This window comes from Adiantum capillus-veneris, chromosome 19, assembly GCF_014529385.1.
Source record: "Adiantum capillus-veneris isolate H3 chromosome 19, ASM1452938v2, whole genome shotgun sequence".
NCBI classification, from domain to species: domain Eukaryota; kingdom Viridiplantae; phylum Streptophyta; class Polypodiopsida; order Polypodiales; family Pteridaceae; genus Adiantum; species Adiantum capillus-veneris.
The window spans coordinates 26130154-26146185 of NC_140949.1; the positions used below are offsets into that span (position 1 = coordinate 26130154).

General features: G+C 44.3%; 1 protein-coding gene across 1 annotated transcript in view; it reads left to right on the forward strand.

Moving 5' to 3' along the window:
* The window catches only part of LOC147433734 (oxysterol-binding protein-related protein 1A-like), a 55087-nt gene extending 39456 nt beyond the window's left edge, over positions 1–15631 (forward strand). The window contains exons 8-10 of the mRNA XM_086490363.1: positions 14715–14945; positions 15030–15143; positions 15220–15631. Coding sequence (XP_086346489.1) covers positions 14715–14945; positions 15030–15143; positions 15220–15387 — 513 coding nt within the window. The 3' untranslated portion in view covers positions 15388–15631. The remainder of the gene's footprint in view (positions 1–14714; positions 14946–15029; positions 15144–15219) is intronic.
* The last annotated feature ends 401 nt before the right edge of the window (positions 15632–16032 follow it).

The window sequence follows — 16032 nt, forward strand, 5'->3', positions numbered from 1 at the left end:
ACTCTGATGAGAGCGACTTTTATGCAAAGAAGAAGAATTTTTACAAAGCCAACTAGTATGACTTTCTGAAAGATAAAAGCAAGAAAGTCTGAGAATTTAAGAAGGGTTGACAGTCAATTAAATTTGACACGTTTTCGGGATATAGAGATGCTTCGAAGGCTTTGTCTTTTCTACAGCAGTTTGACGTCGCTTTCGCGGGAGGATGCTACTCAGAGCACTGCTGCCTCTTATTTTAAGGGGAATGCTCAAACTTGGTGGTCCACACTTCTGTTAAGCAAGATTGCGCCAGTTAAATGGCTGAAATTTTAGAGGCTTTTTATTTCTTTTTGGCTGACTCGAGAGTATGAACGTGATATACGAACTGCTTGGAACCATCTTTGGATGACCAAGAAAGATACAGTGGGCGCTTATTGCGAGAGATTCTAGAGCTCTTTTCTACCCGCCTCTTCATTTAAGAAGATCTCGTTCAAGGAACAGATTGAGCGGTTTACCTTGGGTCTACCTAGAGTGATCCTAGATCACTGCTTGGAACAGAAGTCAGCTTCTATTCAGGAGTTGATGAGTCATGCGAAACGGGGTTTTGCTATCCACTCTGGCAGTCTGACTTACCCCACCGATGAGATCATGACACAAAGAGCTGAACAGACTTCAACAAATGAAAGTAGAAAGAGAAAGAGCAACTCAGAAAAGAAAGATGCACGACCCAAGCTTACTCCTCAGGAGAGCTTGCTTCATCAGGGAGGGGAAGTGCTTTGGATGTGGGGAACTTGGACATATCTCCGCGAAGTGCCCTAAAAAGGCACAGAAAGAACAGAATGATAAGGACGACGAAAGGTTTGAGAGTTTGAGAGCAGCTGAGGAATGTGGAAGAAAAGGCAAGATGAAATCAAGACTGGTCCCAGATTGCGTGGGTACCGATCCTAGCACGTTGGACGAGAGTACAAAACTTTACCGAGCTTGGGGCAAAGTAAAAGACCAAGAAGCCCTGATCTTCTTTGATGGAGGAGCCAAGGCCAACTTCATTTCACCAGAATTGGCGGCGCGGCTCGAGATCACTCCCGATTGGATGGGACCACTTGCGGAGGCAGTTCTAGCGGCACCCGACACGGACGTAGCCATTACACCTGTCTCATTGGCAAACTTCGGTTGCATTGTCAGGGGTATTTGGGGCATGAGGACTTTTACATAATGCCTTTGGAAGGTTTTGATGTTCTCTTGGGAATTCCTTGGTACCACAAGAACAACGTTGTGGTCGACTATCGGGCAAGGAAAGCGACATTAACTACAGAGAAGGGCAGAACCATTGTACTTGACATTAAATTGAAGGGCGAGTCTGTCCATATTGTATCGGCTTCGGTCATTTCTAAATTAATGAAATCCAGTCTGTTTGTTTACTTGATCTTTATGTAAGAATTGAGTGATGAGGATAGGACAAATATGTCTAAACTTGATAAAGAACGCCAAGATTTTCTCCACTCTCATGCCGATTGCTTCTCAGAGGGCCTGCCAGGCGAGTCACCACGTGCTCGTCCTGAAGATCATACCATTGTTCCGATTCTTGGAAGCACACCACCGAACCGGCCACCTTATCGTGTGAGCCGAGCACAGAATGAAGAGATTATGAACCAAGTGAAAGACCTCTCGGAAAAGGGTCTTGTCCAGCCTAGTACTTCACCGTATTGCTCTCCAGTGTTGTTGGTTTTGAAGAAAGACGGATCTTGGAGAATGTGCATTGATTATAGAGCTCTCAATAAAATCACCATCAAGAATAGATTTCCGATTCCTAGGATCGGTGACATACTTGACAAATTACAGGGATTCTCGTGTTTTAGCAGGATTGATTTGAAGAGTGGATATCATCAGATCAGAATCGCGTCGGGAGATGTCTACATGACAGCCTTTCGGACGACTTTTGGGTTATTTGAGTTTTTGGTGATGCCTTTTGGCTCAACCAATGCTCCTGCGACATTTAATTGGATGATGGATAGGATTTTTTGAGAGTATAGGCTATTTGTTGGCACTTTCTTTGACGATATCATTGTTTTCTCTAAGAAAAAGGCAGAACAGAGAGATCATCTGCTTTAGGTCTTTCAAGCATTACGAGATCACAAGTTAGTGATCAATGCAAAGAAAAGTGAATTTTTCCTACTAGAGATACACTTTTTGGGACACATTGTCTCAGCAGCAGGAGTATAGATGGATCCGACCAAGGTAGAGACTATTCGTGATTGGCCCAATTTGAAGAATGTCCTTGAAGTTAGAAGCTTCTTGGGATTGTGTTCGTACTATAGGCGGTTCATTCAAAAGTTTGCAGAGGTTGCTTCCCCTTTGCATATCTTGACACAGAAAGGAGTCCCTTTCTCGTGGGGACCCACAGAGGTGACTGCCTTTCGGACATTGAAAGATAAATTGACCACGGGACCATTTTTGACTTTGCCGGACTTGTAGAAGTCATTTGAAGTATATTGTGATGCTTGTGGTCGTAGTCTGGGTGCGGTCTTAATGCAAGAAGGCCATGTCATTGCTTACGAGAGCCGATTGTTCTCAAGGCCGGAAATGATAGCAGAGATTTATGAGAAAGAGCTTTTGGCGGTTATCCATGCTCTTACTCAGTGGCGGCATCACCTACTCTGAGTGGATTTTACTGTCTTTACAGACCATTAGAGTTTGCGCTACTTATTGTCACAGAAGCAGCTATCGGAAAAGCAGATGCGGGGACGAACAGCTTGTCACAGTTTCACTTCCAGAGATATGGTCGACCAATATGCTACGGATACAGATTTTGCAGACGTTTTCATACGGATACGGGATGGCGAGACAATAGCAGGATATTACATTCGGGATGGCTACTTGATGAGGAAAACCATGTTGTGCGTTACACAACCGTTGAGGGAAAAGGTTATGAATGAATGCCATTGTCCGCCTTTTACGGGTCACCACGGCATTGCTACCACCATGAAAGGGGTAGAGAGATACTTCTCTTGGCCGAGACTCAAGAAGGATGTGAAAGAGTTTGTGCGCAGTTGCTTGGTATGCCAGAAGGTCAAGTTTGACAGGCATAAAGCACAGGGATTGTTACAACCTTTGCCCATACCCACCCGCCCATGGGAAAGTATTGCAATGGATTTCATTTTTGATCTCCCGAGAACACAGAGTGGTCACGATGGTATCTGAACTGTTATTGACAGATTTAGTAAGCATGCTCTTTTCATTCCAGTGAAGAAAACAGTCAAGCCGGATCACTTAGCCAGACTGTTTGTGGCCCAGATTTTCAGATTACATGGCATGCCTGAGACGATTGTCTCCGACAGGGACCCCAGATTTACGAGTTTGTTTTGGAAGGCAATTTGGGAGAACATTGGTACGCGGTTGTAGTTCTCTTCATCGTCACCCGCAGACTGACGGGCAATCCGAGATTGCCAGTTCAGTGGTTTTAGATTTATTGAAGTCTTATATCTCGGATCAAAAGACTCAATGGAAAAAGTATCTACCTTTGGTGGAATTTGCCTACAATAACACGATACACTCTTCGACGGGGAAGGCGCCATTTGAGATTGTTGAAGGTGTTGTGAAGGTTCCACCCTTCCTAAGCACGAAAGATAAGATTTTTGAAGCGGATGAGTATACGCGCGACTTAGACACGGCTTTTGCCAAGGTCTGCAAGGCTTTGCAGAAATCTCAAGAACGATAGAAAAAGGCAGCGGATCGACATCGTCGCGATTTGAAATTGAAGGAGGATGATTGGGTCCTCTTACGTTTTGAGAAGGCACGCCTTAGAAAGAAAAAGGGAAAGGAGAGGCTTTTTCCAAAGCTTAGTATGCGATACTACGGACCTTTCCAGATCTCTGAAAAGATCAACGACGTCTCCTTCCGACTGAAACTGCCTGACCCTTGGAGGATTCACAATGCATTCCATGTGAGTCTCTTGAAACCTTTCAAAGGTGATGTGCCTGACGATGGGGAGCCTGTGAGCAACCCAAAGCTGAGGAAAATGAGGAGATCCTTGTTCCTGAACAGATTTTGGCACATAAGGACACGAAGAATAAGGGTGAAGTAAGAAGGCGGTTCTTGGTTAAATTCAAGATCTTGTATTGGATGCGAAGTGGATGGAGGAGGAGGACCTAGCAGATACTCCTCAGATTGTGAAACTTTACCTTGAAGCTTTTGGTTTAGCATAGTCTACTCCAAATGGAACCCAGAATTCAGCTTGGCTGCAGATCTTGTGCAGTGGGATGCACAAGAGGGGAGTTACTCCGCTCCTTTGTCAACAGATGCCTTGATTTTAGAGTACTAGAGATTTTAGAGTACTAGAGTCACTGATGTCTCTTTGACCTTCAGGGATACTGAGAGCTTACAGTATTCTACTGTATGACTTTATGAAATGGAATTCCTGAATATGAAACTGATTTGTTCTTGACTTGTTTTTAAGTGTAGGAACTGATAGACGAAATGAGTGCAGCATTTTGGTCTAAATGATCTCGAATAGACATGGTTGCAATAGGGGTTAGTCAATCGGGCATCGATGAGGTTCCGATTGGATCTAGATACGATTGCTAGCTACATTGCCGATAAATTATGGTCTAAGATCCGAATGAATGTTAAATGTCATGTGATGTCGAGTGATGTCCTGTGATGTCGTGTGATGTGACTGTCGATAGGTACATGTGCTAGATGTGTGTTCCTAGTACGTAGGTACTAACAGTCAGTGTCTGCTTAGACGGTTTATGGCCTTTGTCTGTTTTGTAGGCGTAATCGAGGGCGATTACAATGCTTTTAGGAGGGGGGTATGTCACAAAGTGATGACGTGGCTGCCCGCTCTGCGGAAAACCCTAGCCCTAAAATCAGAAACCCTAATTCCGCTGAAACCCATCAGAAACTCTCATTCTGCTGAAACCCTAACCTTGAAATGCTGACTGGCTGGTTGCAGCGTAAAACGCGGAAAGGCTGCCACGTGGAAGGCTGTATGGACCCTCGTGATTTGCGGCAGCAGTTGGACTTGCTTTTTCCACGCAAGTTGGGAGAAAGAGAGAGAGGGAGCTTTTTCTGCTTTATTTTTAAAAGCTAAATATGGACAGCTTTTTGGCACTTGCTAAATATCTCTAGGCACGGAACTCCGTCGGGCCAATGTTGAATCAATTGTGAACTGTGAATTGTTTTGAAGTGGTTATTTGGTGTTGTCGCTGTAGATTCTTGACTAGGAGTGTCCAAGTCTGTTACACAAGAACTACCTAAATAGAATGTGACTTATAGAATCCACATAAAACCTAGTGCTCAGTCTTAAACGTGGGTGTCACAAACTGGTGATGTAGCAGTGTACGGACAAACAGTACGGATGTCCGTTTCTCATTGACATGCTGACGTGGCAGCGTACGGATCTCCGCAAAACGCACTGACTGTCGTACGGATTTTCTACAGATTACGTTGACCGCTTTTGGTAGTTTTTGAAGACCAATTGTTTTTGGGAATTAAAGCTTTTGAGTTTAACTGCGTTCGGGCTCTGCTATTGGCATCCCAAGTAATGTTTATAAGTGGCCTTAGGGGCTTACTCTTCAAGGCATCTGGACGCAGAGTCTGAGAGCGAGCATGCGCATGCTCAATTGTACCTTGCTCACAGATTAATATAAAATTAAATACCGAAAGGGGCGCTAGTATTTGGGGCCAATATCTCTTGGCACGGAACTACGTCGGGCCGTGTCGATTCTCTTGTGAACTGTGATTTATTTTGAAGTGAGTCTCTGCTGTGTCGTGGTAGAATCTTGACTTGGGGTGCCCAAGTTTGTTACAGTGATATCATAGCACGACCGATTCTTCTTCTACCGGGAAATCCGATCCCTTATTTCGCGACACTTATGGATTCCGAAAAGAATCAGTCAACTTCTTCTGCATCTGTTGATGCGGGAAGAGACTATGCAAAAGATTCAAACGAATTAATAGAGGAAGAGTACGGGCCTCCGCCTACTCAGTATGAACTTCAAGAGATACAGCGTTGACAGCAGGTTGACGAGTGCACAAAGCAGATGATTAATTTTGCGAAAGACCATCAGTTTGCAAATTTTTTTCTCAGCAATCCATTGCTGAAGTGCACACTCAGTGGTAGAAAGCCACTGATCCACCAATCAAACTGGCACTCAAGAAACCTCCTCCTCTGAGGATGTTTACGGAACAAGAACTTCAAGAGGTGGTTCAGACTCAGATCAGTCAGCTTTTGGACACGAAAAATCAAATAAAAAAGAAAGTGAAAAAGTGTAAGAAGAGGACTGACTATCCTGAAACATAGATATCGTCCAATTTCTGCTAGCTCTACGGAGGAGTCATTCTTTGACAGTTCGGATGTGATGACCATATGTTTTATGCAAAGAAGAAGCACTTCTATAGAGCCAACCAATATGGTTTTCTCAAAGACGAGCATGAAAGCAAAAGAATTTAAAGGTGGACAATCGATAAAATTTGAATCCTTTTTTGGAGTCCGAGATGCTCCTAGGGCTTTGGCCTTCATCCAACAATTTGACATAGCCTTCTCTGGAGGGCATTACTCAGAACACTCCAAGATTAGGAGGGCAACATCTTTTCTCAAAGGAAATGCTCGAACATGGTGGTCCACTCTTCTTTTGAGGGAAAAAGCTCCAGCAAGTGGTTAAAATTCAAAAGGCTCTTTATTTCTTCTTGGCTGACTTGGGAGTACGAACAGGATATAGGAACTGCTTGAAACCATCTTCGGATGACCAAGGGAGATTCTTCGGACGCTATTGCGAGAGGTTTTGGGACTCTTTTCTACCAACCTCTTCATTTAAGAAGGTCACTTTTAAGGAACAAATTGAGCGGTGTTGCTGCGGACTCCCTACAAAGATTCGAGACTACTACCTGGAACAAAAGTCAAATTCTATCCAAGAATTAATGGGTCATGCGACACGGGGTTTCTCGATACATTCGGGAAATTTTACTTACCCCATTGATGAGATTGTGACTCCAAGAACTTGACAGACCTCTGACAATGAGAGTAGAAAGAAGAAGAGTTCCCAAGAAAAGAAGGATAAGGATACACGACCCCGACTGACTCTTTGAGAAAGGGATAACTATATCAAAGAAGGGAAGTGTTTTGATTGCGGGAAACAAGGGCACATCTCCGTAAGGTGCCCCAAAAAGGCACAAGGACAGAGTGAAGACATGTCACAGAGTTCTAGAGCAGCAGAGGAACGTGGCAGAAAAGGCAAGATGAAAGCAGGACTGATACAAATTGCATGGGTACTGACCCAAGCCTGATTGATGAAAGTATAGAACTTTGCAGAGCTTGGGGCAAAGTGAAAGATCAAGAAGCCCTTATTTTCTTCGATGGAGGAGCCAAGGCCAACTTCATTCCACCTGAATTGGCGGCGCGGCTCGAGATTACACCCGACAGGATGGGATGACTAGCAAAGGCAGTTCTAGCGGCGCCCGCACGGAACATAGCCATTACACCTATCATTGGTAAACTTCGTTTGCATTGCCAGGGGTATTTAGGGCACGAGGACTTCTACATCATGCCTTTGGAAGGGTGTGATGTCCTCCTAGGAGTCCCTTGGACCTTGGTACCATAAGAACAACTCCGTGATCGACTATCGGGCAAACAAAGCAACCTTGACGAATGAAAAGGGCCAACAAATTGTACTTGATGTAAAACTGAAGGGCAAGTCGTCCCTATTGTATCGGCTTCGGCCATTTTCAAATTAATGAAATCCAGTTTCTTTGTTTACTCGATCTACTTGAAAGAGTTAAATGATGAACTCAAATCAAACATGTCTGAGCTTGACAAAGAACGCAAAGATTTTCTCCACACACATGCTGATCGTTTCTCTGAGGGCCTGCCAAGCGAGTTACCCCCATCTCGTCCTGAGGATCACACCATTGATCTAATTCCTAGAAGCACACCACCGAACCGGCCACCTTACTGGGTTAGCCAAGCCCATAGTGAAGAGATCATGAACCAAGTGAAAGACCTCCTGGAAAAGGGTCTTATCCAACCGAGTACTTCACCCTATTGCTCTCCGGGGTATTTGGTATTAAAGGATGGATCTTGGAGAATGTGCATTGATTACAGAGCTTTCAATAAAATCACTATCAAACGATTCCAAGGATTGCTGATATTCTTGAACGACTTCAGGGATCCTTTTGTTTCAACGGATATCATCCGATTAGAATCGCTCCAGGTGATGTCTACAAGAGAGTCTTTTGGACAAGTTTCGGTTTGTATGAATTTTTGGTGATGCCTTTTGGCCTTACCAATGCTCTAGCGACTTTCAACCGAATGATGGATAGGATTTTCCGAGAGTTTCCATCTTTTGTCGGCACTTTCTTTGATGACATTATAGTCTTCTCTAAGGGTGAAGCTGAACATTGACACCATGTGCTACAGGTCTTTCATGCATTGAGGGATCACAAATTAGTTATCAATGCCAAAAAGAGTGAATTTTTCTTGCCGGAGATACACTTTTTGGGATACATCATGTCAGCAACATGAGTACAGATGGTCCCGACCAAGATTGACATTATACGTGACTGGTCAGATTTGAAGAACGTTCATGAAGTTAGAAGCTTCTTAGGCTTGTGTTCTTACTACCGATAGTTCATTCGAAAGTTTGCAAAGGTAGCTTCCCCTTTGCACTTATTGACACAGAAAGGAGTCCCTTTCTCGTGGGGACTGACAGAGGTGACTGCCTTTCAGACACTTAAAGAAAAACTGACTACTGGACCAGTGTTGACTTTGTCGGATTTGCAAAAGTCCTTTGAAGTATATTGTGATGCTTGTGGTCGTAGTTTGGGAGCGGTCTTGATGCAAGAAGGCCGTGTCATTGCCTACGAAAGCCGATTGTTTTCAAGGCCGGAATTGACAGCACAGATTCATGAGAAAGAGCTTTTGGCAGTGACCCATGTTCTTACTCAGTGGCGAGACTACCTACTTGGAGCCGATTTCACGGTCTTCACTGATCATCAGAGTTAACGCTACTTCTTGTCACAGAAGCAGCTTTCGGAAAAGCAGATGCGGTGGGCTAACATCTTGTCATAGTTTTAGTTCCAGATTGTCCATGTTCAGGGATAAAAAAACTTGGTGGCAGATGCTTTGTCTCGGAAGCCCTAGTCTTGGCTATTTCTGCGATTCATCACAGAAGCTTCGAGGACATGGTTGATCAGTACGCCACATATCAGGATTTTTCCGATGTATTCACTCGAATACAGAATGGGAGGTAGTAGCGGGATAGTCTATGTGGGATGGCTACTTGATGAAGAAAAACGACGTTGTGCGTCACACAGCCGTTGAGGGAAAAGGTTTCGACTGAGTGCCATTGTCCACTTTTTAAGGGTCACGGCGGCATAGACACCACCTTGAAAGGTATGGAGTATTACTTCTTTTGGCCGAGACTTAAGAAAGATGTGGATTCTAACAGACTTGGACACTCCAAGTCAAGAATCAATCGCGACAGCACCAAATAACCACTTCAAACAATTCACAGATCACATTTGGTGCTGTCGCGATTGATTCTTGACTTGGAGTGTCCAAGTCTGTTACATGGATGACTTTGTTCGTAGTTGCCAGAAGGTCAAGTTTGACAGGCATAAGGCACAGGGATTGTTATAGCCTTTACCCATTCCCACCCGCCTCTGGGAAAGTATTGCCATGGATTTCATTTTTGATCTCCCGAAGACACAGAGTGGGCATGATGGCATTTGGACTGTCATCGACAGATTTAGCAAGCAAGTTCACTTCATTCCAGTGAAGAAAACAATCAAGCCGGATCATTTAGCGAGACTGTTCATTGCACAGATTTTCCGACTACATGGCCTGCCTGATACAATAGTTTCCGATTGAGATCCCTGATTCATGAGTTTGTTTTGGAGGACTGTTTGGGAGAACAATTGTACACGTTTGCAGTTCTCATCATCATTCCACCCGCTGATAGATGGGCAATCTGAGATTGCAAATTCAGTTGTCCTGGATTTGTTGAAGTCTTACATTTCTGATCAAAAGACTCAATGGGAATTTTTTTTGCCCTTGGTGGAATTTGCCTATAATAACACGATCCACTCTTCGACGGGGAAGGCGCCATTTGAGATCATTGAAGGTGCTCCGAAGGTTCCACCCTTCCGTAGCACTAAGGATAAGATTTTTAAAGCCGACCAGCATACGAGGGACTTGGACATTGCTTTTACCAAGGTCCGGGAGGCTTTAGTGAAATCTCAAGGAACGACATAAAAAGGCAGCAGATCGACTCGACTCGATTTGAAATTAAAGGAAGACGAGTTTTTAAGAAGGCACGCCTAAGAAAACGAAAAGGAAAGGAGCGGCTTTTCCAAAGCTCAGCATGAGGTATTATGGCCCTTTCCAGATAAAAGAAAAGATAAATGATGTCTCCTTTAGACTCAAGTTTCCCGATACTTGGAAGATTCACAATGCCTTTCATGTGAGTCTATTGAAGCCTTTTAAAGGCGGCGATGTGCCAGTTGTTGATGGGGAGCTTGATGAGCAACCCGAAGTGGAGGAAAGCGAGGGGTTACTCGTTCCAAAATAGATTTTGGCACACAAGGACAAAAAGATAAAAGACAAAGCGATTAGGCGGTTCTTTGTTAAATTCAAGAACTATCCTGCATTGGATGTGAAGTGGATGGAGGAGTACCTAGTAGACACTCCTCAAATTTTGGAACTTTACCTTGAAGCATTCGGTTTAGCATAGTCTACTCCGATAGAACCCCGAATTCAGCGAGGGTGAATCTAATGCAGCGGATTTACACAAGAGGGGAGTCACACCGCTCCTTTGTCAACGGATTACCCCGATTTTGAATAGAGTCACTGTTGTCCCTTTGGGTTTCAGGGATACTAATGGGCTGACGAGTATTCTCCTGTATGACTTTATGATAGGAATTCCCGAAAATGAATATGATTGATTTGTACTTGACTTGTTTGAGTACAGGAACTGAAAGACGAAATGACTGTAGCATTTCGATCTCATAAATGATAAATCTCTATAGATATGATTGCAATAAGGATCAGGTAATCAAGCATCCGGTCCGGAATGGATCTAGATGCGATTACTAAATATGTTGCCGATGGTCATCATCTGAGATTTGGAATGAATTTGTTTGTGATTTGTCATGTGTTGTCCTGTGATGTCAAGTGATGTTCCTGTGATGTCTTGCGATGTGATTGTCGTTTTTGTACAAGTGCTAGACGTGTCGTGCCTAGTGCATCGATACTAACAGTCAGTGTCTACTAAGACAGCTTATGGCCTTTGTTTGCTTTGCAGGTGTAATTGAGGACGAGTACAATTCTTTCAAGAGGGGGGTATGTCACAAATTGGTGATGTGGCAGAGACCCCCGGACACAAACTCACACAATTGCTGACATGGCAGAGCCACCAGAAAATGCGTTGACTGTTGACATGGCAGTGTACGGATAAACAATACGGACGCCCGTTTTTTGCGCTGACATGCTGACGTGGCAGCGTACGGATCTCCGCAAAACACGCTAACTGCCATACGGATTTTTCGCAAATTATGCTGACTGCTTTGGCAGTTTTTGAAGACCAGTTGCTTTTGGGGCTTTTGGTATCCCATGTAATGTTTATAAGTGGCCTTAAAGGCTCACTCTTCAGGGCATCTGGACGCAGTATGAGAGCGAGCACCCGCGGGCTCAATTGTTCTTCGCTCACAGATTAATATAAAAATAAATACCGAAAGGAGCGTCGGTCTTTGGGGCCAATAACTCTTGGCACGGAACTACGTCGAGCCGTGTCAAGTCTCTTGTGAACTGTAAATTATTTTCAAGTAAGTCTCTACTGTGTCACTGTAGAATCTTGACTTGTGGTGTCCAAGTTGGTTATAGTGGGCGTTTAAGAGTCGAGACGGGCACTTCGTTTGAATAAGGCAAAGCAGACAATGAATGGAATGCCATTACCACATGATTGTGACGAATGTTTTGAGGTTTCTTAGTTCCGAAATGGGCATTTTATGTTTCTACATTTATCCCAACAGTCGTGCCATGTGTAAGTTTGATCACTGCTCGATAACATGGTTTCAATTCTTACAAACAACTGGCATTCTTCCACGGAGAGGATGACAAGTTGAAAGAAGGAAGTGCTCACAATGTGGTCCCATATGTTTGAGTCTTAAGAGTTGACTCTTCACCCCCCCCCCCCCCCCCCCCCCCCCCCCCCCAAAAAAAAAAAAAGTGATGACATGGCATGGCCTAAAGGACATTGAGCCCAGACAGAAGGGGCCAAAACCCTTGCGAAACATGCAGAAAAGTTTTACTAACTTGCAGATTATGGTCGAGTGGCCCAAAATGGGGTTAGGTTTAAAAACCTAACCCATCCCAACTTATGGAACGTGGCTAATGTCTTGTGATGTGACTGTCGTTTTTGTAGAAGTGCTAGATGTGTCGTGCCTAGTGCGTCGGTACTAACAGTCAGTGCCTACTAAGATAGCTTATGGCCTCTGTCTTTTTTACAGTCATAATTGAGGACGATTACAATTCTTTCAAGAGGGGGATATGTCACAAACTGGTGACGTGGCAAAGACCCCCCAGACACAAAACACAATTATTGACGTGGCAGAGCCACCGGAAAATGCGTTGATTGCTAACGTGGCAGTGTACGGATAGACAGTACGGACGCCCGTCTCTCGTGCTGGCATGCTGACGTGGTAGCGTACGGATCTCTGCAAAATGCACTGAATGTCGTCCTACGCATTTTCCGTAAATTATGTTGACCGCTTTTGGCAGTTTTTGAAGTCCAGTTGCTTTTGGAAATTAAAGCTTTTGTGTTGTTAACTGCTTTTGGGCTCTGCTTTTGGCATCCCATGTAATGTTTATAAGTGGCCTTAGGGGTTCACTCCTCAGGGCATCTGGACGCAGAGTTTGAGAGGGAGCACCCGCGGGCTCAATTGTACTTCGCTCACAAATTAATATAAAAATAAATACCGAAAGGGGCGCCAGTCTTTGGGGCCAATATCTCTTGGCATGGAACTATGCCGGGCCGTGTCGATCCTCTTGTGAACTGTGAATTATTTTGAAGTGAATCTTTACTGTGTCGCAGTAGAATCTTGACTTGGGGTGTCCAAGTTTGTTAAAGTGGGCCTTTGAGAGTCGAGACGGGCACTTCGTTTGAATAAGGCAAAGCAGACAATGAATGAAATGCCATTACCACAGGATTGCGACCAATGTTTTGAGGTTCCTCAGTTCCGAAATGGGCATTTTACGTTTCTATGTTTATCCCAACAGTCATGCCATGTGTGAGTTTGATCTCTGCTCGATCACATGGTTTCAATTCTTACAAACAAATGGCATTCTTCCACGGAGGGGACGACAAGTGGAAAGAAGGAAGTATTGACAATGTGGTCCCATATGTTTGAGTCTCAATAGTTGAGTCTTCCAACCCCCCCGGGGGGGTCCCAACAAAAAAAAAGTGATGATATGGCATGGCCTAAAGGACATTGAGCCCGGACAGAAGGGGCCAAAACCCTTGCGAAACATGCAGAAGAAGTTTTACCAACTTGCAGATTATGGCCGAGTGACCCAAAAGGGGGGGGGGGTTTAGGTCTAAAAAACCTAACCCATCCCAACTTATGGAACCTGGCTGAGGGGCCTAAAACTTGTAAAAATAAAGCAGGGGACCAAATCTGCGTAGCCTTGCTGCAATGGCACTGCCGTACGGACGTTCTGCGTTTAACGCTGACTGCTGACGTGGCACCGTATGGATTTCTGCGTTTCACGCTCAGCCATGAGGCACTTGCTTTTGAGAACCAGATGCTTTTAGAAAAGCAGCTTTTCAAGTAAGTGCTTTTGAGTTTGGCCAAGGGCCTTTATAAGCATGCCCAGGGTCTCACTTCTGCTCAGTTTTTGCGTTGGCGTGTTGAGAGGACGACCCTCGGACGTTGTGCCTTAAGAAGCATAATAAATAAAGGAATACCCAGAAGGGGCGCTAGTCTTTGGAACCAGTGCGTCTGGGTGTGGAACTCCGCCGTGTCATGTCGTCTCTCTTCTTGTCTCTCCCTCTAATTTCAGTTGTGTCGGTTGTTTCCAGTGGAATTCCAAAGACGTGGGCAGCAGGACAGCTATACCATGAAAGAAGAGACCTCATCAGCAAGGTCAATCTATGCATAGTGCAATTACTGACTTCTTCATTGTTACATCACCAAATACGAGGATGGTTGCTGACACCATGCGAGCTTCTTTGACATCAGCAGTGATGCATCATCAAGGGGCTCCATCTTCAAGAGGTGTCAGCCGGGTGAGAGAACCCACACCCAACTCTAACACCCACATCATAGACAGATCAGAAGTATTATATAGGGGCACAGGAGGAAGATGCTAAGGCATTTCACATAGAGATTTATCTTCCAATGGGAGAGAGACCTCGCTGAGAGAGAGCTCTTTTCAGTGAAATTTTGTGTATTTTGGAGTATGGATGTACTTTAAACTAGGCAATTTTGCGCCTGCGCCTTTTAATTCAGACTGTGTTATATTTCTGTTGTAAGAGATATGTTCCATTGTATTCTGTTTTGGTCCACTATTTCTTTTCACGCACATGCACACGTGCACATGCACACTGCCTTCCCCCCCTGATAAAATGCACAACACACTGAGAAGGCATGTACTTGCTGAAACAGCACCTAAACAGAACAAGTTTTTTCTCTTTTGCTATACTTCCATGATTTACCTGAATATTAACACAAGCAGCTCCATACAGGTCCAAGGTTTTGTGCATGATAAAAGTGGACAGAAGCTTGCATCCCTATTTGGAAAGTGGGATGAGAGCATGTACTACATACCAGGGGATTTGGCTCTCAAACCCAAAGGCTACGATCCCATGGCAGATGCTGAGCTGTTGTGGGAGCGCAACAAGCCATCGAAGTTTACGACCAGATATAATTTAACCTCCTTTGCAATTACCTTGAATGAGCTTACTCCTGGACTGAAGGTTCATGTTTGGCATCACTGCACCTTAAACGATGTTACAAGTGTTTATTTTCCGGTGTGATTGAGCTTGGCCACATTTTTTCAGGAGAAGTTACCGCCAACAGATTCACGATTGAGACCGGATCAGCGACACCTGGAGAATGGCGAATATGATTCAGCTTTTGCGGAGAAGTTACGTCTGGAGGAGAAGCAACGAATGGTACAAAGTCTATGCTGCAGCAAATGTGTTTGAAAAGGGGGAAGCGTATGTGCATCTGACTTGACTTGATTTGCAGGCTCGAAAGCTGCAAGAAAGAGGATGGCGACCTCGATGGTTCCATAAACAGAAGGGGATGGATACTTATGAATATGTAGGCGGTTATTGGGAGGCTAGAAGTAAGAGTGATTGGACCGCTTGTCCAGACATATTTGGTCCAGGACTACCTGAGCTTCCACAGGAATAAGGAGTTTTGCGTCAGGCTAGTGATAAACTTAATTTAGTGTATCATTGGGGAGAGAGAAGAGTCAGGTGAGAGACCACTATCTTATCTGGTTGCATTCTTTATTAAAGGAAACTCGTGAAAACCTGCAAATTACTACCCTTCCTGAAATGTTACATATGGGGTAGCTTTGTGCTACATGGAATACAGTGTTTCTCAATACAAATAAAAGAAGCTTGGGATCAACCCATGCCTTTGACAAAAGAAACATCAAGCACTCGCTAACAGCAGCTGGTGTTCTCGAGTCTTTTGTGTACTAACGAGTTTTGTCCCACTAATGAGCAGCTGGAAATTATGCAATGTCTGTCGTACTGGTCAAGGAAATCTATCTGTTTTCCTTTTCTTGAAAAGTCAGGGTATGGGTTTGCTGTCCATTTCCGCAGAACGATCTTTTTCATTGTGCGTTCTCCAATGTCGATACTGAGTAGTAGACATCTGCTCGAAGGGTACAAAAGCATTTGGCTTGCTCTGTGCTTATATTTACATCAAGCTAGTAAATGCTGATAGATCTTGAAGGTCTCTCCTTTGACGTCAATTCTGCGTCTCTAGTGCGCGTGTGTGGAAGGTAATATCCCTATCTTTGAGTTTAAGACTCGTCGGATAGGTTTT